The 27,237-nt window shown below is 34.0% G+C and overlaps 1 protein-coding gene across 1 annotated transcript in view; it reads left to right on the top strand.

The window, feature by feature from the left end:
• Nucleotides 1–26,920, top strand: part of LOC149779947 (pre-mRNA-splicing factor ATP-dependent RNA helicase PRP16-like) — a 180,314-nt gene extending 153,394 nt beyond the window's left edge. Inside the window, exons 21-26 of the mRNA XM_089936642.1 lie at nt 5,762–5,816; nt 10,234–10,368; nt 10,837–10,962; nt 15,012–15,107; nt 19,699–19,814; nt 25,903–26,920. Of these exons, the coding sequence (XP_089792768.1) occupies nt 5,762–5,816; nt 10,234–10,368; nt 10,837–10,962; nt 15,012–15,107; nt 19,699–19,814; nt 25,903–25,981 (607 nt within the window). The 3' untranslated portion in view covers nt 25,982–26,920. The remainder of the gene's footprint in view (nt 1–5,761; nt 5,817–10,233; nt 10,369–10,836; nt 10,963–15,011; nt 15,108–19,698; nt 19,815–25,902) is intronic.
• Nucleotides 26,921–27,237: the final 317 nt, after the last annotated feature.

Here is a 27,237-nt window from a genome sequence, read left to right as displayed (position 1 = left end):
ATTTAAGAAATCAAGGCAGTAAACACCTTCCATTGAGAAAAACAAGGAAAGTTATTCAAGAAATCAAGGCAGTAAATACCTTCTGTTGAGAAAAAGAATGGAAGTTATTCAAGAAATCAAGGCAGTAAATACCTTCCATTGAGAAAAACAAGGAAAGTTATTCAAGAAATCAAGGCAGTAAATACCTTCTGTTGAGAAAAAGAATGGAAGTTATTCAAGAAATCAAGGCAGTAAATACCTTCTGTTGAGAAAAAGAATGGAAGTTATTCAAGAAATCAAGGCAGTAAACACCTTCCATTGAGAAAAACAAGGAAAGTTATTTAAGAAATCAAGGCAGTAAACACCTTCCATTGAGAAAAACAATGAAAGTTATTCAAGAAATCAAGGCAGTAAACACCTTCCATTGAGAAAAACAAGGAAAGTTATTCAAGAAATCAAGGCAGTAAATACCTTCTGTTGAGAAAAAGAATGGAAGTTATTCAAGAAATCAAGGCAGTAAATACCTTCTGTTGAGAAAAAGAATGGAAGTTATTCAAGAAATCAAGGCAGTAAACACCTTCCATTGAGAAAAACAATGAAAGTTATTCAAGAAATCAAGGCAGTAAACACCTTCCATTGAGAAAAACAATGAAAGTTATTCAAGAAATCAAGGCAGTAAACACCTTCCATTGAGAAAAACAATGAAAGTTATTCAAGAAATCAAGGCAGTAAATACCTTCCATTGAGAAAAACAAGGAAAGTTATTCAAGAAATCAAGGCAGTAAATACCTTCTGTTGAGAAAAAGAATGGAAGTTATTCAAGAAATCAAGGCAGTAAATACCTTCTGTTGAGAAAAAGAATGGAAGTTATTCAAGAAATCAAGGCAGTAAACACCTTCCATTGAGAAAAACAATGAAAGTTATTTAAGAAATCAAGGCAGTAAACACCTTCCATTGAGAAAAACAATGAAAGTTATTCAAGAAATCAAGGCAGTAAACACCTTCCATTGAGAAAAACAATGAAAGTTATTTAAGAAATCAAGGCAGTAAACACCTTCCATTGAGAAAAACAAGGAAAGTTATTCAAGAAATCAAGGCAGTAAACACCTTCCATTGAGAAAAACAAGGAAAGTTATTCAAGAAATCAAGGCAGTAAACACCTTCCATTGAGAAAAACAATGAAAGTTATTCAAGAAATCAAGGCAGTAAATACCTTCTGTTGAGAAAAAGAATGGAAGTTATTCAAGAAGTCAAGGCAGTAAATACCTTCTGTTGAGAAAAAGAATGGAAGTTATTCAAGAAATCAAGGCAGTAAACACCTTCTATTGAGAAAAACAAGGAAAGTTATTTAAGAAATCAAGGCAGTAAACACCTTCCATTGAGAAAAACAATGAAAGTTATTCAAGAAATCAAGGCAGTAAACACCTTCCATTGAGAAAAACAAGGAAAGTTATTCAAGAAATCAAGGCAGTAAACACCTTCCATTGAGAAAAACAAGGAAAGTTATTCAAGAAATCAAGGCAGTAAATACCTTCTGTTGAGAAAAAGAATGGAAGTTATTCAAGAAATCAAGGCAGTAAATACCTTCTGTTGAGAAAAAGAATGGAAGTTATTCAAGAAATCAAGGCAGTAAACACCTTCCATTGAGAAAAACAATGAAAGTTATTCAAGAAATCAAGGCAGTAAACACCTTCCATTGAGAAAAACAATGAAAGTTATTTAAGAAATCAAGGCAGTAAACACCTTCCATTGAGAAAAACAATGAAAGTTATTCAAGAAATCAAGGCAGTAAACACCTTCCATTGAGAAAAACAAGGAAAGTTATTCAAGAAATCAAGGCAGTAAATACCTTCTGTTGAGAAAAAGAATGGAAGTTATTCAAGAAATCAAGGCAGTAAATACCTTCTGTTGAGAAAAAGAATGGAAGTTATTCAAGAAATCAAGGCAGTAAACACCTTCCATTGAGAAAAACAATGAAAGTTATTTAAGAAATCAAGGCAGTAAACACCTTCCATTGAGAAAAACAATGAAAGTTATTCAAGAAATCAAGGCAGTAAACACCTTCCATTGAGAAAAACAATGAAAGTTATTCAAGAAATCAAGGCAGTAAACACCTTCCATTGAGAAAAACAAGGAAAGTTATTCAAGAAATCAAGGCAGTAAATACCTTCTGTTGAGAAAAAGAATGGAAGTTATTCAAGAAATCAAGGCAGTAAATACCTTCTGTTGAGAAAAACAAGGAAAGTTATTCAAGAAATCAAGGCAGTAAACACCTTCCATTGAGAAAAACAATGAAACTTATTTAAGAAATCAAGGCAGTAAACACCTTCCATTGAGAAAAACAAGGAAAGTTATTCAAGAAATCAAGGCAGTAAACACCTTCCATTGAGAAAAACAATGAAAGTTATTCAAGAAATCAAGGCAGTAAATACCTTCTGTTGAGAAAAAGAATGGCAGTTATTCAAGAAATCAAGGCAGTAAATACCTTCTGTTGAGAAAAACAATGAAAGTTATTCAAGAAATCAAGGCAGTAAACACCTTCCATTGAGAAAAACAATGAAAGTTATTCAAGAAATCAAGGCAGTAAATACCTTCTGTTGAGAAAAAGAATGGAAGTTATTCAAGAAATCAAGGCAGTAAACACCTTCCATTGAGAAAAACAAGGAAAGTTATTCAAGAAATCAAGGCAGTAAATACCTTCTGTTGAGAAAAAGAATGGAAGTTATTCAAGAAATCAAGGCAGTAAATACCTTCTGTTGAGAAAAAGAATGGAAGTTATTCAAGAAATCAAGGCAGTAAACACCTTCCATTGAGAAAAACAATGAAAGTTATTTAAGAAATCAAGGCAGTAAACACCTTCCATTGAGAAAAACAATGAAAGTTATTCAAGAAATCAAGGCAGTAAACACCTTCCATTGAGAAAAACAAGGAAAGTTATTTAAGAAATCAAGGCAGTAAACACCTTCCATTGAGAAAAACAATGAAAGTTATTCAAGAAATCAAGGCAGTAAACACCTTCCATTGAGAAAAACAATGAAAGTTATTCAAGAAATCAAGGCAGTAAACACCTTCCATTGAGAAAAACAAGGAAAGTTATTCAAGAAATCAAGGCAGTAAATACCTTCTGTTGAGAAAAAGAATGGAAGTTATTCAAGAAATCAAGGCAGTAAATACCTTCTGTTGAGAAAAAGAATGGAAGTTATTCAAGAAATCAAGGCAGTAAACACCTTCCATTGAGAAAAACAATGAAAGTTATTTAAGAAATCAAGGCAGTAAATACCTTCTGTTGAGAAAAACAATGGAAGTTATTCAAGAAATCAAGGCAGTAAATACCTTCTGTTGAGAAAAACAATGGAAGTTATTCAAGAAATCAAGGCAGTAAATACCTTCTGTTGAGAAAAACAATGGAAGTTATTCAAGAAATCAAGGCAGTGAACACCTTCAATTGAGAGTTATTCAAGAAATCAACAAATCAGTTTTCTAAAATTAGCATCAGATTTTCATGATTTTTGTATATTCATTGAATTTTTAGTCTCCTGTTTATATGTGAATAAAGCAAGGACATACCCCATTTATTTTTGGCAAAACAAGTACAGCTACCTTTAAAATGCTTCATTATAACAGTTTTGGATATTATAATGCAGTACCACTATGGACCCCATGACAAAATTAAATATTTTAACTGGTCTTTCAAATGGGCGACAGTATGGGTCAGAATAAAACAACATGAAGCCTAGTATTATATCTTTATTTCCATTTTAAACATTATTAATTTATCTTTCAATCATTACTTCTGTACCATGGTTCAGTACATGAGTTTTTCTCACTATACTGTGGTTTTTGGTACATAACACTGTTCTCACTACAACATACACATACATGGTTTGCAGCATGTACCCATGCTACTGCATTTTAACAAGTCAAAATTTTATGACAAAGTTCATAAGGTCCTGGATAAGTGCCAAAATGTCTGCTAAAATTGTTTAAAATTTTTGGGCAATTCATAGAAAAATATATGAGCACAATAAATTGAAAAAATAAAAAATGATACCATTCCTTATGACAGCAATAGGTTTCATTAACTTGCTTGGGAGAAAATGATATTGGAACATGCAGCCTCTAACCTTCATATTGATCTCCTATATTGCATATCAACTTTCACACCATTACTGCAATCTAAAATCTGTCTATTGTGTATCTCTAAAACATTTTTACTGCATATCTCTAAAATCTTCCTGTTGTGTTTCTTGAGTTAAACAGTTTAACCCATTTTCCTGTGCTTATGTGTAGAGTGTACTACAGTAGATAGAATCTTAACATATCAGTCAAAATATTAATGAAATTATCAAAGTACACTATTTCATCCATCATTCATACTGGCACTTAGTGACTTAAGGGACATTGTGACAGCAACAAAAGAATACAAAACTTACGACTGTGTGTTGGAAATAAAAAATGTTGTATTCCGATCAGTTCAAACACTAGAGCATGTCCATTTCAGTATATCTCATGGTTAAGTGAACCTGTATCCTTCCAGTTTTATATATTTGAGAAAATGTTTATTTCCATACCATCAAAATTTGTATTTCCATACCATCAAAATGTGTATTTCCATTCCATCAAAATGTGTATTTCCATACCATCAAAATGTGTATTTCCATTCCATCAAAATGTGTATTTCCATACCATCAAAATTTGTATTTCCATTCCATCAAATGTGTATTTCCATTCCATCAAAATGTGTATTTCCATACCATCAAAATGTGTATTTCCATGCCATCAAAATGTGTATTTCCATTCCATCAAATATGTATTTCCATACCATCAAAATGTGTATTTCCATACCATCAAAATGTGTATTTCCATTCCATCAAAATTTGTATTTCCATACCATCAAATGTGTATTTCCATTCCATCAAAATGTGTATTTCCATTCCATCAAAATGTGTATTTCCATTCCATCAAAATGTGTATTTCCATTCCATCAAATGTGTATTTCCATACCATCAAATTTGTATTTCCATACCATCGAATGTGTATTTCCATTCCATCAAATGTGTATTTCCATACCATCAAAATGTGTATTTCCATTCCATCAAAATGTGTATTTCCATACCATCAAAATGTGTATTTCCATTCCATCAAATGTGTATTTCCATACCATCAACATGTGTATTTCCATACCATCAAAATGTGTATTTCCATTCCATCAAATGTGTATTTCCATTCCATCAAAATGTGTATTTCCATACCATCAAAATATGTATTTCCATACCATCAAAATGTGTATTTCCATACCATCAAAATGTGTATTTCCATTCCATCAAATGTGTATTTCCATTCCATCAAAATGTTTATTTCCATACCATCAAAATGTGTATTTCCATACTGTCAAAATGTGTATTTCCATTCCATCAAATGTGTATTTCCGTACCATCAAAACATCACATGATAACTGATCTAAGCCAATCAGACCAAAATGCAACCAACAAGGATTGCAATCAGACCAAAATGCGACCAACAAGGATTGCAATCAGGCCAAAATGCGACCAACAAGGATTGCAGGTTTTTCTTTTACCTGGGGGAAGATAAGCTGTTCCTGTCATTTTAATAGACACGAGGACAATTTAAGTGGGATTCAGAAGACTGTTCTCAGAGTGTTATAAAAATCCAAGCAGTCATCAGAAGACTTGACTGTAATTTGGGGGTAAATTAGATTATTAGGAGTATCTCATTTTTGGGACGGAATTAAGAACTGATGATTTTTATTGTATAATTTCAGCTATTCAGCCAGCTGGTGTAATGAACACTTCATTCACATCAAGGCCATGAGAAAGGTAAGAATAAATATTAACACTGATCCCTCACTATAATGCTCATACACTCCCCCCATGTAATGCTGCCCATTATTTGATGTGGGCATAGACATGAATGCCATGAAATTGGATTAATAATTTTGTTCTATTGTTGCCATTTATTTCACTCTACTTGATATGTATTCTTGGCTGTTGTGAACCATTTATAATTGCTGTTTTGTGTCGATGATCTGAATATTTAATTCTCAATGATAAGGAAATATTAGCTATGTATTATGTCGTTTACAAAATGAATATCACTGGTTATGTACACTATTAACTTGATTTTGGACAAGGCTAGGTACAAAATGCAGAAATACATAACATGAATTCATCAGGAATAAACAATACAAATTAAATATACATAACATAATACAACTATCAATAGTAAAAACAAACTAACAAGAATAATATTACAAACAAACATAGAATAATAGGAAACAAACTAACAATACTAATAATACAAATAAAAAAGAACCCTAATGATGCAAACGAAAACTTTATATCTTACCAAAGTAACAAAATATGTTAGTAACACTGGCCTGTTTTGTCAAAGAAAGAAAGTCAAATTTAGACAAATAATAAGACCTGATAGTGGTCATCGTTAGTTGATAGCAGTACTTGATAAAGCATTACAGAATGCTCTAAAAGAAATCATCACAATAGTTCCTCAAATAATATTTCAAATATTAATATAAATTCTCTAGTGACATATAAAATGATAATTTAGAAACAAATATAAAAATTTTTTACAGCATATTTTAAATTTTTGCAGTATTTTTTAAAACTTTTAGCAAACATTAGATTATTTAGAGTACATTTTAATAATATTTAGAATATTTTTCAACATTTTTAGCAAACATTAAATTATTACAGCACAATTTAAATAATGCTTTCGCAAGTTTTCAAATGAATACCAATATTTGAGGACTTAAGTTTTTCCAAATAATCTTAGTATCATTTCAAATCTCCGAACTATCAGTAATTTTGAATTTGGATGGTTTTATGTGTTACATTTACGGATGCAGTCATCACTAAGACTTGATTGTAGCTTATCTCTAGATATCAGATACCCTCACATACAATTTCTTTTTTAGGGCTTCCATAAAAGCATTAAAATGAGGGTTTCCATTTATGGTTTCCATGAAAGCATTAAACTGATGGGTTAATTTTACACTCTTATAAGTCGAAATACCAGTATAACAAAAGACCAGCCATTATTACTGGTTTTGATTGTTATTGGCTTTGTTTTAGTATACCGATTTTAAAAAATTATGATGATTTTATGCTGTTATTTTTTTATTGGAATACATGTCCATGGACTACATGATTCAGTCCCTCGATGCATAATGTCACACAATTCCTTCCACACAGTTCAAGATGCTTAGAATATTTGGATATGATTGGGCAGTCATTACTCTTTCAACATGTCTCAAGATGCTTCAAGACTTGGGATATGATTGGTGGTTACACAACTCCTACATGCTTAAAGGCAAGTGACATGATTGGAGGTCACATGGCTCCTCCTACATGGCTGAAGATACTTCAAACTTTGGGGCTGATATGTAGATATGTACAATGATTGTAGAATTGTTTATGGAACCAGGGTGTGCAGTTGCTGAGCATGGAAAGGCAGTTTATTCATGCAGACAATATTCGGCCCAAGTTTCATCCCTTACCCCCAGAAACTTGGTGCCTAGAACATAACTGGAAACTATAGAGATTAACACCCTATAATTATATCATTTTTTGTTCAACTGGCTGTAACATTTAGAGACTTGGAAATTTTCTTTCTACTACTCCTTCTTGTGCTGATGTGGTCATATCAACACAAGGCTTTCACCAGAGTGTGTGATTTGGATTTTTAACGTAGCTTTAACAGTTTTTCAGTCATATCACTACAATGTCTGCAGTGTGGCAGTTTTTGATGATGTCTAGCACTGGGGCATCATGTCGCAGACATGTAGCATGATGTCCCACCCGGTGACATTATCCTGACACCAGGCCAACCAGTCCTAACACTAACCTCTTAATGCTGAGCTCCAAGCGAGGCAGCTGTTAGTACCATTTTTGTAAGTCTTTGGTACGACTTGGCTGGGGATCGAATCCACAGCCTCCCACATCAGAGGCAGATGCTCTAACCACTAGGCCAGCAGAAGATTAATTGTAATGTATAGTTGGTCCAGAATGAAAAGGTGTCCAGTATGGCTAATACTATGGCCATTACAAAAATTTAAACGGTCATGTCAGACTTGTGTCTAATTGGTCATTGACGTAGACTTGTGTTGTGTGTAATTGGTCATTAGTGTAAACTTGTGTTGTGTCTAATTGGTCATCAATGTAAACTTGTTGGTCATTAGTGTAAACTTGTGTTGTGTCTAATTGGTCATTAATGTAAACTTGTGTTGTGTCTAATTGGTCATTAATGTAAACTTGTGTCTAATTGGTCATAAATGTAAATTTGTGTCTAATTGGTCATTAATGTAAACTTGTCATGTCTAATTAGTCATAAATGTAAACTTGTGTCATGTCTAATTGGTCATTAATGTAAACTTGTGTCATGTCTAATTGGTCATTAATGTAAACTTGTGTCGTGTCTAAGTGGTCATTAATGTAAACTTGTGTCGTGTCTAATTGGTCATTAATGTAAACTTGTGTCGTGTCTAATTGGTCATTAATGTAAACTTGTGTCGTATCTAATTGGTCATTAATGTAAACTTGTGTCGTTTCTAATTGGTCATTAATGTAAACTTGTGTCGTGTCTAATTGGTCATTAATGTAAACTTGTGTCGTGTCTAAATGGTCATTAATGTAAACTTGTGTCGTGTCTAATTGGTCATTAATATAAACTTGTGTCATGTCTAATTGGTCATAAATGTAAACTTGTGTCGTGTCTAATTGGTCATTAATGTAAACTTGTGTTATGTCTAATTGGTCATTAATGTAAACTTGTGTCGTGTCTAAGTGGTCATTAATGTAAACTTGTGTCGTGTCTAATTGGTCATTAATGTAGACTTGTTTCATGTCTAATTGGTCATTAATGTAAACTTGTGTTGTGTCTAATTGGTCATTAATGTAAACTTGTGTCGTGTCTAAATGGTCATTAATGTAAACTTGTTTCATGTCTAATTGGTCATTAATGTAAACTTGTGTCGTGTCTATTTGGTCATTGGTGTAAACTTGTGTCGTGTCTAATTGGTCATTAATGTAAACTTGTGTCGTGTCTAATTGGTCATTAATGTAAACTTGTGTCGTGTCTAATTGGTCATTAATGTAAACTTGTGTCGTGTCTAATTAGTCATTAATGTAAACTTGTGTCGTGTCTAATTGATCATTAATGTAAATGGTATCATTCTGATTTCCAGTACTACCACCACAATTTCTGTTTGGAAGATATTGTCATGACTGCTTCTCCTAGATGGCTGGTGATATCAATACGTGTATTGTTCTTTCACCAAAGACTTCTTATAAAGTCTAGTTAGTCCAAGATGGAAATGGTGGTATCAATACATGTATTATTCCCTCACCAAAGACTTCTTATAAGGTCTAGTTAGTCCAAGATGGAAATGGTGATATCAGTACATGTATTATTCTCTCACCAAAGACTTTTTATAAAGTCTAGTTAAGTCCTAGATGGAAATGGTGTCAGTCTGATACCTAATATCTATGGCAGTCTTCTTCATTCTTCTCCGAAACAGATAGTGATATCAACATGGGGTTTCCTTGACAAAACTTATTGGTCCTGACTGAAAATGCTACCCATCTGACATCCATGGCTGCTAATTTGAAATTCTTGTTTTTGCTGAAGATTATCAAAGATGGTTTCAATACTCAGCAATCAAAAAGAAATGGTCTTGGATTCCTGGAAATTGCTTTTGGGCAGTAAAGCATCAGTCTCTTCAATGAACTCTTTGTTATTATGAGTGAGACCTGTAATCTTGCATCTCATTGGCTGGATTTTTAATAGGATTTTGATCAAACATGATAAGTAGGCCTGCGTCATTAAGATCTTGGATTACAAGTAACATGCTCTACAAACTGAGATACAGAGGGCCCCTTAAATAATAATAATAATAACAACAACAACATTAATAATAATGATATTATTATTATTATTATTATTGATACAGTGGTCTATCAGAACATATGTAACAAACAGTGCTTCTAATAACAAAATATTCCATTATTACAAATTACTCTTCATTTAAATTGGGGGGAGATATGGGGGCAAATTTGGCACTTGTCATATAAGTGAATTCATTATAGAGAAGTTTATGTTGAGGAAGAACAACTATATCATTATTATTATTTTCAGTGGAAGGTGAACAGCTTATCACCTTTCCCCATCTTTACATCTACATGATCCAACTAATAGTAAATTCTGCCCTTTCTTTCATAGGTTAGAGAGGTGCGGCAGCAGTTGAAAGAGATAATGGACCAACAGAAAATGGAGCTGGTGTCATGCAGTAGTGATTGGGATATCGTGCGAAAGTGTATCTGCTCTTCATACTTCCATCAAGCTGCAAGACTAAAGGTAATTTGGCTGCTTGAAATTTTTGAAGGGAAGAGTCATCCATAAAAAATATTTAACTGGTAATTTAGTGATGCTTGGAATAGCACAACCTAATTTATTCATTCTACACCATACTACATAGTTTCAGTAAGCCTTTAACAAGAATTTTTTAAACAGGTAACCTCAAGAATATTTGCTTTGATTTCAGCTATTGATTTAAATTTACATGTAGTTGAAATTTTGCTTCATTTTTAATAATAGTACTTAACCTACTCTTTCATGATGATTTGTAGAAAATAGAGCAATTTATTTATTAGAAGTTTTTCTTTCATATTACAGTTTTCAAAACAGAGTAATTTACAATTACCACCAATTCCCCCCCCCAAAAAAAAAAAGTGGAGGCCAAAAATGTTCATACAACAATGCTATAATTGCTTATGAGGGTTACAACTAATTTTATGTCAGTCAGCATATCTTTTTTAATTTCAGGGAATAGGAGAATATGTGAATTGTCGAACTGGAATGCCGTGCCACTTGCATCCAACCAGTGCACTGTTTGGAATGGGTTACACTCCAGATTACATTGTGTACCATGAATTGGTCATGACAAGTAAGGTATGATCAGTGATGAAAATAACAAATTCAACCCTTCTCAAAATTTAATCACATCTTAATCAAATTCAGATCATTGCCAATATAAATGCTAGATTAAACCAGCTGTGGGATTAACAAATCTAGCTTTAATTGACATGCACAAATTCATTAATTGTTATTAAATTTCATTGCTTGAGCTACGGGACTGAATAGTGCTCATGTATTGCAATATGAATGAAACAGTAATCAGTAGCAACATTGTTATGACTCTATGGTCTTAAACCAAGTAACAGAAATATTTGATTTGGGTATGTGTGTGTGTGTGGTTTGGATTTTTAACATAGCTTTTTTCTGTCATACTGCTATGATATCTGCAGTGTGGCAGTTTATAGTGTTGTCTAGCTCTGGGGCATCATGCCGCAAACATGTAGACTAGACCTAACACAAACTGTTAATGCTGTGCACCAAGCAAGGCAGCTTTTAGTACCATTTTTATAAGTCTTTGGTATGACTCAGCTGGGGCTCAAGCATGCAGCCTCCCACATCCGAGGCGGATATTCTAACCACTAGGCCACCAGAGCAGTCAAGTAACATAAAAGAGTGAAAATTGTAAAATTCAACAAATAATGTATCTTCATAGAATACATAATGAAAACTTAAAAATAACATACAATATTGTTAATTAAATACCAAATAATCCTAAAGGTTTTATCACCAGTTCAGAAGTTTAGAGTATTTGAATTAATCCTGAAAATGCTGATGTACCAGTAGCCTGGAATAGTGTTGATATGCTACAAATCTTGATGTATCACAGTGATATAATCCAAAATGTCTCTAAATTAATTCACAATAATCCCAAAATATTGATTTAGTCCAAAAGTCAAGTAGCACTTTGTAATTAAAAAAAATAAATAATTTAAATAAATAATTCTCTCAACTATTAACTGAAACACAACTTAAATTAATTCCAATAAGACTGATGTTTTGATATGGAATGAGTAATTCTTTTATAAATCACCCTAACATAAAATCCAAATTCACTATAAGAGGACCCAGATGAGGATCATCTTAATGGCAATTTCCATCAAACTGTAAACAAAATTTGTTTCTGGAATCTTCTAGGGTCAGAATCAAGCATGTATCTTTAATTTACTTACTAATACTAATCATCATATATAATCTACAATCATAAAAAAAATTAGTAATGTAATATCTTGGTTACAAACTAAAGAAATCAGTCAGGTAGGTCCAAACTCCTACCATCAATTATGGACAAAGGTCGATCACTCAGTACAAATGAAATATGCATAACAACATCACTTAAGTAAAGGGAATGAACAGTTCTCTTGCATTACCTTGTGAATGGAACTGGATAGTGAGCAGGAGCTACATCATGTTGTACACAGTGAAATATCATTCTCAGTACAATTACAGATTACACAAATGGCTTTATATTTGTGTTCCTTTTTGCTTGAAACTGTGAGTTTGATATGTGATAAAGGTATATCTTAAAATGAGAGCTGGATATATTCTTATGCCATGTCAAAAAAGTCCTTTCCCCCAACATAGAACACAACATGAATATGTTTTGTATTTATTACATCACTGAGCTTTATTTTACATTTTCATCAATGAGCCACACTACTTGATGGCTAGCATACTGGATCTGCTACCAGGATGATGCAGGCCCAAATTCTTCCAAGACCATGCCTGGCCAGCTTCTGTGGTATATTGCAGGGCAAGGCACTTGCCTAGGCATGCTGTAACCTTTTATGTCTTGATATTCTATTGAATAGCAAACCAGAACCAAAGCATATTCTCTCAGATAGCAAACCAGAATGAAAGCATATTCTATTGAATAGCAAACCTGAACCAAAGCAGACATTTTCATCATGTTTGTAAACAAAGAATTTGAATTAGATTCAAAGCACTAAAGGATTTACTGTACAAGAGTTTGCATCTAAGAATATCCAAGCATGGTTATTATTGAAAACACAACTATGTGTAATTCCAGTCTGAGCATGTGATTACTGATATGGAAATTTGAAGTGAACATGTATATCAAATGTCATATCAAGTGTCATATCAAATGTCATATCAAGTGTCATATCAAGTGTCATATCAAATGTCATATCAAATGTCATATCAAGTGTCATATCAAATGTCATATCAAGTGTCATATCAAATGTCATATCAAGTGTCATATCAAATGTCATATCAAATGTCATATCAAGTGTCATATCAAATGTCATATCAAATGTCATATCAAGTGTCATATCAAATGTCATATCAAGTGTCATATCAAGTGTCATATCAAATGTCATATCAAGTGTCATATCAAATGTCATATCAAATGTCATATCAAGTGTCATATCAAATGTCATATCAAATGTCATATCAAGCAAGATTATATGAATATCTAATAATATATACTATTTCATTACAACAAAAATCAAATATTTAAAATTAAACGTATTTCTTGCAGATTATCTCAGAATGATGGCTAAATTTCCCATTTTTAATTTTCAGTTTACGTGGACAGCCCATTTTATTGACTTAGCATCATACTTATTTTCAACCCTTAATACTGAAAGCTGGTTGCCCAGATAGGCTTTATCTTTGTGTCACTTGGTCACCCAACTTTCATTTTTAGTTTCCCCAGGTTATCTGGGTAACATGGATTTTTCAACTTCCTAAATAATGATCACACGTTTTGTAAAATTGACAAAATTTTTGACTCTATATATCATAAAACATTGATTATTCAGACTAATTGGGGACGTAGATTTCATTCGGATAAAATCAGACATCAGAATGTTTAATTTTTGGTGAAAAAGTAGAACTGTGAATGGAAGTGTCTTATGTAAATGGGTCAGATATTTCGATGTTTGTAATTGTGTCAGTAACCAAGTAAATATTAAAATTTTGTTAGCATTTAGCATGAGCATTTGAAGAAAAAGTGTTAAGATGCTGTAAGACTAAAATTCATTATAATACTTTACATGTGCATTTAATACCTATTAGAGATATACATTGCCCATTCATAAGTGTGATGGATGTGTTTGATTAGCATGGCTTGGCAGTGTTGTTAGATGAAATCTGTTGTCGAGTTAATAATTTTGGCCACTCCCTATAAAAATGCCCCCATTGTTGATTGACAGTTATTTTAGGTGTAAAAGTGTTAATTAATGGACATTTGCAATGGATGACAGTACATGGAAACATATAGCTTTTATTGTTAAAAAGAACAGGATTAAGGTTGGCATTAAGCAGTCACAGTTTGCAATGTTTGAATTCTTCATTTGAGGAATATGATTGACTTTGCAAAAGAGTAAATGTGACAGTAACAGAAAGCAGCTGAGATCAGTCAGTTTTTAAGAAAACAATAAAGTATTATGATTCATAAATGAAAACCTTTTAGCAGTATGAAAATTATATAGACACTGTTCATTTGTTCATTGACCTTGAGAAGTACTGAATAGTCAATGTGCTTCATCGTAAGTTACGTAATTATGCTATTATTTTCCATTGAATTTAGATATACAATGATAGGTGACAAAATTATTGCATATTTTAAGCCCGTGTTCATATTTTCGATGGAATTACATGTATTGTGTGGATTGAGTGCATGTGACATTATTGATACTCTACTCAAGCTATACATTAGACATGTATAAATAAACAGTTTACACATATATGTAACAATGTGTAGTTCTTTGAATAAAGTAAAATATGTAAATTATATATAAGCAATTTCTTTTTTCACTATATGTGTATTTCTTATTTAATATGCTATGATTTAAGATGGTAACTGTACCAATGAAGCATTTACTTTTGCACCCACTTTTATTACCTAACCTCCCCCACATTTCTTTGGTACATGCATAATTTTCCTCAGCTGACTTGATTGGTTGTAACATGGTTCAGTACATAGCACTGTCAGGTTTTATGGAACCCAACTATGGTATTATAGCAGGGTCACACTGTGTGTGTGTGTGTATATATATATATATATATATATATATATAACTTTTATGATTTCCAACATTACTTATTTTTCTCTTTCATAGGAATACATGCAGTGTGTGACTGCAGTGGATGGCCAGTGGTTAGCAGAACTTGGTCCCATGTTCTATAGCATCAAGGATGCCAGCAAATCTAGAGAGGTATGCTGCTGTTAGGGCTGGCAGATCAGAGCCAAAGTCTGTATCAATGATTGTTTTATTGAGAAATAAATCAGTTTCTAATGTTTTTTCTGCAAGTACGAAATAAGAATTCTTAGGAGCATGACAATAATTGAGAGTGTGGGCCACTACAAAACACCATGCCATCTATTTACTACAGTAATTTTGGTTCAGATGATCATTCATATTTTACATTCAATTTTTTTAAATATGATGCCACATTATTGAATGGTAAGAAGAACTAGATCAGCCAGATGCCGGCTTTGTTCCTTTGTGGAAGAATCAGACAGTTCTTAACTACTTGAAAATTTCAGTGAAATGAAATGGGCCCAAACGTCCACTTCATTTTATTAGTTTGTTATGAATATTAGACAGTTTTGTCAATTTTTAATGTTTGTATCACCATGGCTGTGACACAACTTTAGTGAAATGGTGAGATGTAAGTTTACAGTATGTCTGTGCCTGGTCAGAACTGAATGGAAACTAGAGCTCATATTGCTCTCAAGAACATAAAACAGTTATCAGTTACATTTGTCGCATCAGGCTCTCGTGGTTGAGACTGAGTGAATTGTAGTTCAAAATTTAATATAGAATAATTTTATTGGTGGTAAAATTTCTTCCTACAACATCAGTTAGCCATTTGTTTTTTAAAAAACTATATAGATTGTTCAGTTAATTGCCTCAGCCATGCATGCTCAGAATCTTTTTAGAAGTACTATTTTGTACTTTGTATATTTAGCAAGACAATTGAGTTTCCCAAAAGTTTATGGACACAAACATTCCACTCAAATTTTTTTGACAAAGATGCTGAATTTATGTAATATGGGGCATTGTTTTTGATGAAAAGATGATGAATTTACTTAATATATGTCCTTTTTATGACAATGATGCTGAATTTACTTAATATGGGACATCTTTTGATGGCATGGGAATATTATAATTTGGACTAGGACTATTTCAAATCACAAGTTTGGGTTATGCAGAGTTATTTAGGGGAAAAAGTTTAAAACAAATAATATTTGGAATACAAGATACATACATTTCAATAGAAGTTATAAAACAAATTAGATCATAATCTGTTCAGGAGAAAAAAATAGAAAATATTAATATAACAAGTAACACTCAAATCCAATAATATTTTGATAATATCATGATATTTATAAGACTGGTTTTTAAATACCAGTGGTTAGTGTGCTGGTCTCTTACTAAGGATTACCAGGTTTGATTCTCAGATCAGCTGCCATGTTGTGCCATGACACTTTATATTCGTTTCCCAACAAAAGCTAACTAAAGCCTCTTGGCAGAATATCTTAAAGTGGACCCAGCCCAATCATACCAACAAGGCTGTGCCACATATCTGATGCACAGCGGTAATTTATTTTTTACAAAGGAAGAAGGCTGTATTGGAATTTACTAATAATGCAGTTTAGCATCTAGGCCTAAGAACTAAAATCATCTCTGATGCACACCAGTATGTACAAGAATTTCCTGAAATATATTAATCATGTGCATGAAAATGATGTTGCTTTAAAAACGTATTTTATTAGAAAACCATGTCCAAGTTTTTATATTGCAAAGAATTTTTGCTAAGATCTGTACTTGATTTATAATTCTTGAAAATTTTTAAGAAAGTTCAATAAGTTTGATTAAAAAAGAGCTTGACAGCTGCTAGTATTGCCATATTAAAGTGCCTGAAACATTTCTTGTTTATATGGTATTAGATGTATTGTGCATTGTTAAAGGCATTTTATGTATTCATTTCCATAACTCACACATTATTTAAATTTATATTTTTTATATTTCAGCTTAATAAAAAAGAAATACAAGAACTCAGTATACTTCCCTTCCGAAACACCTTCAGATAGCAACAAAAAAGCCCATTTTCATTTTAATTTTTTTATAGAAATTTGGTATTTGATCCAGGCTGATCAGTTAGTAGGATATTAACTTTTATCCTTCTGGTCATGAATCCCATGCCTTAAACAGTAACCCACTGCAACTCCCTAAGGTACAGATCTTGATGGTTTTCAAGTTATCTCCCCGGTTTTTGAGGACAGACCCAGGAATATATGCTTATTTCACAGATTAACTCTTCTTCTAATGCCAAGTTAGTGTACCGGTATATACTTTATGGGTGGAGCTATCAAGAGTTTCTAAGTTATGACATAGGGCCAAGTCCCCAGGAGCTGGAAGAGATCCAGTGGACAACACTGCTTGTATAAATGACATCATATTTATTCCAAGAATGTGATCCTATATAGGGTCAGGGAAAGATTAATGATGCAAACATTATTACAGAACTAGGTTAATTGCCCGTCTTACAATGAGAATAAAAACAAAGTAAAAAACATTATTACAGAACTAGGTTAATTGCCCATCTTACAATGAGGATAAAAACAAAGTAAAAAACATTATTACAGAACTAGGTTAATTGCCCATCTTACAATGAGAATAAAAACAAAGTAAAAAACATTATTACAGAACTAGGTTAATTGCCCATCTTACAATGAGAATAAAAACAAAGTAAAAAACATTATTACAGAACTAGGTTAATTGCCCATCTTACAATGAGAATAAAAACAAAGTAAAAAACATTATTACAGAACTAGGTTAATTGCCCATCTTACAATGAGAATAAAAACAAAGTAAAAAACATTATTACAGAACTAGGTTAATTGCCCATCTTACAATGAGAATAAAAACAAAAAACATTATTACAGAACTAGGTTAATTGCCCATCTTACAATGAGAATAAAAATAAAAGTAAAAAACATTATTACAGAACTAGGTTAATTGCCCGTCTTACAATGAGAATAAAAACAAAGTAAAAAACATTATTACAGAACTAGGTTAATTGCCCGTCTTACAATGAGAATAAAAACAAAGTAAAAAACATTATTACAGAACTAGGTTAATTGCCCGTCTTACAATGAGAATAAAAACAAAGTAAAAAACATTATTACAGAACTAGGTTAATTGCCCGTCTTACAATGAGAATAAAAACAAAGTAAAAAACATTATTACAGAACTAGGTTAATTGCCCGTCTTACAATGAGAATAAAAACAAAAGTAAAAAACATTATTACAGAACTAGGTTAATTGCCCGTCTTACAATGAGAATAAAAACAAAGTAAAAAACATTATTACAGAACTAGGTTAATTGCCCGTCTTACAATGAGAATAAAAACAAAAGTGAAAAACATTATTACAGAACTAGGTTAATTGCCCATCTTACAATGAGAATAAAAACAAAGTAAAAAACATTATTACAGAACTAGGTTAATTGCCCATCTTACAATGAGAATAAAAACAAAGTAAAAAACATTATTACAGAACTGGGTTAATTGCCCATCTTACAATGAGAATAAAAACAAAGTAAAAAACATTATTACAGAACTAGGTTAATTGCCCGTCTTACAATGAGAATAAAAACAAAGTAAAAAACATTATTACAGAACTAGGTTAATTGCCCGTCTTACAATGAGAATAAAAACAAAAGTAAAAAACATTATTACAGAACTAGGTTAATTGCCCGTCTTACAATGAGAATAAAAACAAAGTAAAAAACATTATTACAGAACTAGGTTAATTGCCCATCTTACAATGAGAATAAAAACAAAAGTAAAAAACATTATTACAGAACTAGGTTAATTGCCCATCTTACAATGAGAATAAAAACAAAGTAAAAAACATTATTACAGAACTAGGTTAATTGCCCATCTTACAATGAGGATAAAAACAAAGTAAAAAACATTATTACAGAACTAGGTTAATTGCCCATCTTACAATGAGAATAAAAACAAAAGTAAAAAGCAAACAAACAAATTCAGATTGGGGTGAACATGTGTGAAAGAAAGTTTGAAGAAAAAAATACAAAAAAAGTATTTCAAAACGGGGATTCTGCTGCCAGATTCAAACTTGCAACCTCATGTTTGGTGGGGGTGGGTTGGGGGACCTACATTGTGGGGTCTTATATATAAGATATAGCAGCTATGTGCTCCAAGCTTTCATTTCCCCTCTCAGTCTCAATACATCAACTACTCAGATGAACAGTATCAGGCTGTCTTGCATCTTTTGTACTCAAGTTAAAAAGGAAACAAAAGGAGATGGATAGATCACTGTATAATCCCCTCCAAAGAAAGCCATGGGGATATAAAACTTATAGAGAAAACAGAAGTCATGTACCCATGTTCATGAGATATGTTATGGCACAGCAATACTTTGAAGGTTATATCCTGCAGAGTCAAGTAGATTAAAATGTCTTGCCTGACAACAGACCATGGTAGCCAATCTGGACTTGTCAAATATGACAACCAAACAAGCACACTTCTGGTCATTTGTCCAATGCCTTAACCACTTAGCCACTGCAATAATGTAATTGCTTGCAACAAGTGGCATAGTCAGCGAGTTTCATACATTTATGTCATCTGAAGAGCAATTCTGTTGACCTTGCATTATTCATTTTGGTTGGTATTTGATGTTGGTCTGTAGTGTTGAACTGGTTTTGTATGACATGATGTTGTATCAAGTATCATCCCCCGATAAATTATTTGATAAAATATTCAAATTTTAGGAGAGGAAGAAGCAGACTTTAGTGGAGATGCAGGCCATGGAGGAAGAGATGAAGAGGGCAGAAGATCTGATTAAAGCAAGGAAGGAGCAGCAAGAACAAATACATGCCTCCATCAGGTACGACATATGACACCACTATAAATACATGCCTCCATCAGGTACGACATATGACACCACTATAAATACATGCCTCCATCAGGTACGACATATGACACCACTATAAATACATGCCTCCATCAGGTACGACATATGACACCACTATAAATACATGCCTCCATCAGGTACGACATATGACACCACTATAAATACATGCCTCCATCAGGTACGACATATGACACCACTATAAATACATGCCTCCATCAGGTACGACATATGACACGACTATAAATGTTTTTTGGTTTTTGATGTTCTAGCAACTTTGAAAGTTTTTGACTAGGGCATAAACTCATGGCGCCAACAAGTGGCATCATCCAAGGGTAGGAGTGCCACAAGAAGAAAGGGAAGTATATTATGTTACTATGTTTTGCAGAAAGGCAATAAGTTGGATGCAAATTACATATACAAATATAACTATAAGGAACATAACCCATACAAAGTGATGGAAAAGAATGTGATGGTGTTATATGCAGAATATGCATTGAACTGGATAAAGCTTTATTGAAAACATTTCTTGGAGTAGAATATGTTTCTTTGATAATAATACTTACCCAATCATAATGCATTAGGAGTCCTTCAGTCACCTCATAAATTCAGCTTTCCCAATAATAATAAAAAATAATAATAATGAAATTAATCCAAAATGCCCTTCTTGAACCCATGGTGCCATGAGGGACATAAACCTCAGATATGGTTGGTGTAGAGAGAAAGGGAAGTATAGGATAAAATGATGTTAACTGTAAAGTGAACTGAGTGAGGGTTTATTCAAATGTATGAAAACTAGATAAGTTTTCTTGAAACAAAAGTGCCCAAAATGACCAAAATGCAAAATTTAACCAAGATGTGGTGATTGGAAAGATGGATGGAGGGACAATGGTAACATTATATGCTGCCAAGTCATGGTGAGGCAGTAAAACAATTACCCAAATCCCCCATGTTCCAGGGACATGACTGAGTTGACAACTTAGAATAGGGACACCCAAATCCCCCATGTTCCAGGGACATGACTGAGTTGACAACTTAGAATAGGGATACCCAGATCCCCCATGTTCTAGGGACATGACTGAGTTGACAACTTAGAATAGGGATACCCAAATCCCCCATGTTCCAGGGACATGACTGAGTTGACAACTTAGAATAGGGATACCCAGATCCCCCATATTCCAGGGACATGACTGAGTTGACAACTTAGAATAGGGATACCCAAATCCCCCATGTTCTAGGGACATGACTGAGTTGACAACTTAAAATAGGGATACCCAATGATGAAATCAAATGGAGGATTTCATTGGTGACTGGCAATCACTTAAACATTTTCATAGACATACATGAGCCCGCACTCAGCTTTGCCATGACAATTGAATCTCAACAGTACATAGTTGACATTGCACAGTCTTTGCTAAAAAGGTTCTTGGTTGGCATCAGAGAATTCCAAATACAAATGAATCTTTTGCTCAAGATACCATACTGCACTAGGGATTGTCAGGATCACCTCAACTATTCAGGTTAATCTGACCTGTGATGCATCAGTGGTAGTTATGGAGCAAACCTTTCAGATTCATTGAATTTTGTGACTCGGGGTTACTTCATAAAGATGCATGATTCTGGATCATATAGGTTTTTATGATGAGTGGGATACAATGACTATTGATAAATGATTAACAGCATTATAAACCATCATTAGAGTTTGAAATTAAATACATCTGAAAACCTTGAACACGTGCAGCATCAGTATCATTGATTGCCAGAGATGAAATTCAGTTTGAACGACTCATCAGTTATCCTGATAGGTACTTGCTGTCATTGGCATTCGCATTTAGATTCATCATATATGTGATGTTTTCTGAACAGCCACTTGAGGACTGTGTTGCATGATTTATTATGGGATCAGCTAATAGCAAATGCTAATATTGATAGTATTTTTGTTGTCAATGCACAAGAGTTGTGTTACCAAACCCACATGTACACGCAAGTATGAGAGAGCTAGATTGAAATTGACCATTGGGACCACCCTGATGTACCATTACCAGCTAGCGTGGTATGCCAGCCCGAAATCATCCAAAAAGTCTGGTCTCTACTTGCACCATTGAAAATACCTAACTAACAGATCTACCATGATAAAATTCATTGAACCAATATTGACTAAAATAAAAGAAGATCTTGATTGTTTATTCAACAAGGACCTACTTGTCCATGTAACAATTCTTGGGAAAAAATGAGAACAATTATTGCTGACACCAGTTAAGGGTACTCTCACTGTGGTTCTAATTGAATGTGGTGGCAAGTCCCCGGAATGCACATCCACTGGAGACAAAAATACTTCCCAAGAATGTATTTTCTGTGATTGCCTGGTAGTTTGAATTGAAGAAAAGGAATTAGTTATAAATGCAGATTGCCAACTGTCATGATTTATTTGGGACCGTCCCAGATTTGCATGAAGAAAAAAAAGGAAAATATACCAAAATGTGTATTTTTGTGAATTCCATGTTCACTGAGTCATTTTAAATCATTTTCAGTCAAATTCTATTTTTGGGGGTAATATTCAGCAGTTAGATTTATTTATTTCTGTTATCAACAGCTGCCATTGTGAAGTTGATTTGAGACGTGTTTTGGTTTGCTCTGTGTTCAGTTTACTATAATGGATAAAAATATTCTAATGAAAAACTTAATTTGGACAGTGAACATTCATCTAAGAAAATGTTAAAATATCAAATCCATTACAGTTGAGGAGCATGTTGGCAGATATGGGAAACTTCTAACTTGGTGTACAGATATGGAACCAAACAGGGATTAGATTAGCATGCAGTATAAACTGAGTTAATAGTTCAAACATTCAGTTATCACAAGCTATATGCACCCAATTGATGACCATTCTGGACTAATGCAGGCATATGTATGCATGTGTCTGGACTAATGCAGGCATGTATATGCATGTGTCTGGACCAATGCAGGCATGTTTATGCACGTGTCTGGACTAATGCAGGCATGTGTATGCATGTGTCTGGACTAATGCAGGCATGTGTATGCATGTGTCTGGACCAATGCAGGCATGTGTATGCATGTGTCTAGACTAACGCAAGCATGTGTATGCATGTGTCTGGACCAATGCAGGCATGTGTATGCATGTGTCTGGACCAGTGTAGGTATGTGTATGCATGTGTCTGGACTAAGGCAGGCATGTGTATGCATGTGTCTGGACTAATGCAGGCATGTGTATGCATGTGTCTGGACCAATGCAGGCATGTGTATGCCTGTGTCTGGACTAATGCAGGTATGTGTATGCATGTGTCTGGACCAATGTAGGCAATGTATGCATGTGTCTGGACTAAGGCCGGCATGTGTATGCATGTCTCTGGACTAAGGCAGGCACATGTATGCATGTGCCTGGACCAATGTAGGCATATGTATGCATGTGTCTGGACTAAGGCAGGCATGTGTATACATGTCTCTGGACTAAGGCAGGCACATGTATGCATGTGTCTGGACTAATGCAGGCATGTGTATGCATGTGTCTGGACCAATATAGGCATGTGTATGCATGTGTCTGGACCAATGCAGGCATGTGTATACATGTGTCTGGACTAATGCAAGCATGTGTATGCATGTGTCTGGACTAATGCAGGCATGTGTATGCATGTGTCTGGACCAATGCAGGCATGTGTATGCATGTGTCTGGACCAATGCAGGCATATGTATGCATGTGTCTGGACTAATGCAGGCATGTGTATGCATATGTCTGGACCAATGCAGGCATGTGTATGCATGTGTCTGGACCAATGCAGGTATGTCAGCTAAAGAACTTTATACTGTTCTTGTGCAGCCATGTTTCATTTGTGTGCATCTGTTGGTGTCTTGTGAGCTGAAATTTGCTATCAGTTCATTAGCAGCTGGACCACAGAGCAGTCAGGTGGTAAGGGCACATGCAAGAGGTGATGCACACAAACCCAGATCAGCAATCACAGTCAGGTGATAAGGGCACATGCAAGGGGTAATGCACACAGACCCAGATCAGCAATCACAATCAGGTGGTAAGGGCACATGCAAGGAGTAATGCACACATACCCAGATCAGCAATCACAGTCAGGGTAAGGGTACATGCAAGGGGTAATGCACACAGGCCCAGATCAGCAATCATGCACTGCATTTGTGTGTCCATGGCGTTTCATCATAGATTCATAATGTTTGAAAAAGCATAAAGTCATCAGGTATAGAAGGCACGGACCCTGATCAGTAAGGAAAAGCTGAACCTCCTTTTTCAGTAACTACATATGTGTGTTTACGTTCAGCCGACTGTCCCTGTTTCTCTGCCTACCCTAGCACTTTCTCCCCACAAGGTATAAAAAAAATCATGAAAAACCACATTAAATTTATATAATGTTTAAAGCAATTTTGAAAAGAGACCTGCTGACCCTAGTTTTAAAATCAGTGCAATAGGAGATACACCTTTTTTTCTTGGCCTTATACAGCAGAAGAGAAAGTGTGACGAAAAGTATATAATATTGAGCCTTGACCTTGACCCATGAAGATATTAGTCACCAAGGTAGTACACGTCACATCATCTTGTGATGATATATAAGTATACGTTGTTTCATCTCCGGCGGCTTTAAAATTATAGAGCGTAAGAGGAAAACGTGATGGAAATGTAAAATGTTGAGTCGTGACATTGACCTTGAAGGTATCACTGTGGAATTGCCAACAGCTTCTAGTGATGATCTACCAAGTTTAGTACTGAATCTCAAATGTCATTAATATTACAGAGAGGATAAGAATGTTTGCTGAAAAATCACAAGCCATGACCTTTAATTTAAAGACAGGAACCCCAGGTACATGACATACCTTCAAGTGATGAAGCATAAACATACCAATCTCAAACTGCTTTAAAATAGAGTACCATTGTATGATGAAAATGTATAAGATTGAGCTGTGGCCTTGACCTTACAGATAGATCCCCCCAATGTTCCCCCAATGGATTTCAATTTCTAGATTGGAAAGGAAAATCTGATGGAAAACAAAAAATATTGAGCCTTGGTATTGATAGCACCCACAGTGTTCGTTGTTGTTGTTGTAGGGTTTAATGCCATTTTTCAGCACAAGATAGGCTATACATGGCAGCCAGTATAACTGGTGGAGGAAGAACCCTGGAAAACCCTGGGAAGAACCACCGATTCACGAGAAGCCACTGGCAGGCTTTCTCATGTACCCACATTAGCCGAGCCTGAGACTCGAACCCATATAGACTGAGGTGAGATCATAGTGATCCATAACAGTGAGCACTTTAGACCACTCGGCCACTCAGGGCCCCTCAAAGTGTTCATACACAAGACACCTTATAGTGATGTTTAAATATAAGAAGTTTAATCCGTTAATCTCAAACAGCTTTCAAACACGAGCAGAATGGGAAAGTGTGATGAAAATGTAAAATATTAAGCCATTACTTTGATGATAGCACCCTCAGTGTGATCAGGTTTCATCACATCATCTTGAATACATTAAAGTTACAGAACAGATGGTTATGGTTCACATATAGATGGAAACATTGTGGAACAATAATGGTTTCTGCACAGTAAGCTAGATTCTCAAGACCACAGATTATGACCAAAGGTCATCTAGTGCCTTCACACAGGGTGGGTGTATAATGTGCTTTTCACAGTATTTTGGGTTTTTTCTTCTGATATTTGAACAACTCCTCACTCAGTTCACTTCATAGATGGAATATTGTGAGTATTTACTCCCTTTTCTCTTATGCCACCATTGCTCAATGGAATTAAGTGTACAATATGAATATGACATCATGTATTCTTTCCTATCAGTTTGTACCACTCAAGCTCTCAGATTGTCCTGGATGCACAATTAAAGTCACAAATTTATTTATTTGGTTATGGTCTTTTTGTATCCAGTATACACCCTATTTGAAATATGTCATATTTCCCATACTTACTGTGGCATTCATTCTCTTAGTTATGCCCTTCAGTATATCAACAGCTCATCTCAAAAGCATACCATGTTTTTTAAATTAAAATTTTTTTTTTTTTTTTTTTTGTCTTGTCAGATCACAGATTGTGACACCAGGCAGAAGAGAACCTGGTACTCCATTAGCCACGTCCAGGAGATCCAAGTTTGGAATATGAAAGGGAGACAATCTTACAGTAGATGTTTCCAGCAAATTATTCCCCCTGATGAATGAACTGCACCCCATTTTACAACAAAGTTGTGACAGTGAAACAGTGTCTGTGGAACATACTGATTCATTCAGTGCCTTTTACAGTACTATAATGTCTTTGGAAAATGCTATCTCTGCTTTCCATGAAGGAAAGATATTTTAAGTTAGAGCAATATCGTGTTTACTACAAACCATAAATTTAAAAATTCACAGAACAATAATCCTTCTTATGAAGAAATAATACAGTCTGTGGTATTGTCTTTACTCACTTACAAATCCAACCGCAAACAGCAGAGATTCTGATTTGCCATTGCATCTTGCTGTTTGCCGTTAGACTAGAATTTTTTTAACTGAGTACACATGGTGCCCTTTCTCAAATCCATGAATTTCAATACCAACAAAAATACCATATTTCACGAAACCACAAAAATAATTGCCCACACAAATTAGTGAATTCATAATAAGTGAACGTGTCAGTGATTACATGTTGTACAGACTATTTAAAGTCTAGCTACCAAAATCTTGGCTTTTGTCAGGGTAACAGCATGTAATTATTCCTGGAAGTTAGGAAATCATTTTTAAATATAGTCTCCAATGCAAACTGTATTAGTTTGGAAAAGTAGTCTGATGCCGTTTATGCATGTTTGGGCTGCTGGAGGTAATGGCACTTTCAAAGAATTTTATGAGATATGGATGAACAAATACTTCTTCGGAATTAACTCTCAAAAAGGAATCCTTGAGAGGTGAAGTGGCATCTGTAGAATGTTCTCATTGTGTAAAAAACAATGTCATGAGATATTTTACCATTTCTTATCCACTTGTACATCATTATGGAAGATAGTATCAGTATGTACAATGTACAAAGGTAAAAATCAATCTCGGGAATTGAAATAAAATATAAAGAATATATGAAGTCATTTTATATTTTATCAGCTCCAGTTGTTTACAAAGATTTTCAATGAACAAGAATTTCCTAATGGAAAACATGAAAACAATGGAATAATTTCACTAAAAAGTAAGTTTCTTGTACTTTAAATGATTTCATATCTGCCGTGATAACATTTAGAAAGACTAAATACATTTGTGTGTTGACTACAAAAAAGGTTCATCAGCTGATAACTCGCCAAGGCAGTATATATATTTGCTTATATGATGATTCCAGTGGCAAACTGCACAGTCCTAGATCATTCATGGCATAAAGTGCCAAAGGATTTGGATCAATGC

The sequence above is a fragment of the Sinohyriopsis cumingii genome, chromosome 16 (genome assembly GCF_028554795.1).
Source record: "Sinohyriopsis cumingii isolate HCF-2022 chromosome 16, ASM2855479v2, whole genome shotgun sequence".
In the NCBI taxonomy this organism is placed as follows: domain Eukaryota; kingdom Metazoa; phylum Mollusca; class Bivalvia; order Unionida; family Unionidae; genus Sinohyriopsis; species Sinohyriopsis cumingii.
The sequence above is the reverse complement of the archived record's forward strand: the minus strand, read 5'-3'. Positions and strand labels throughout refer to the sequence as shown.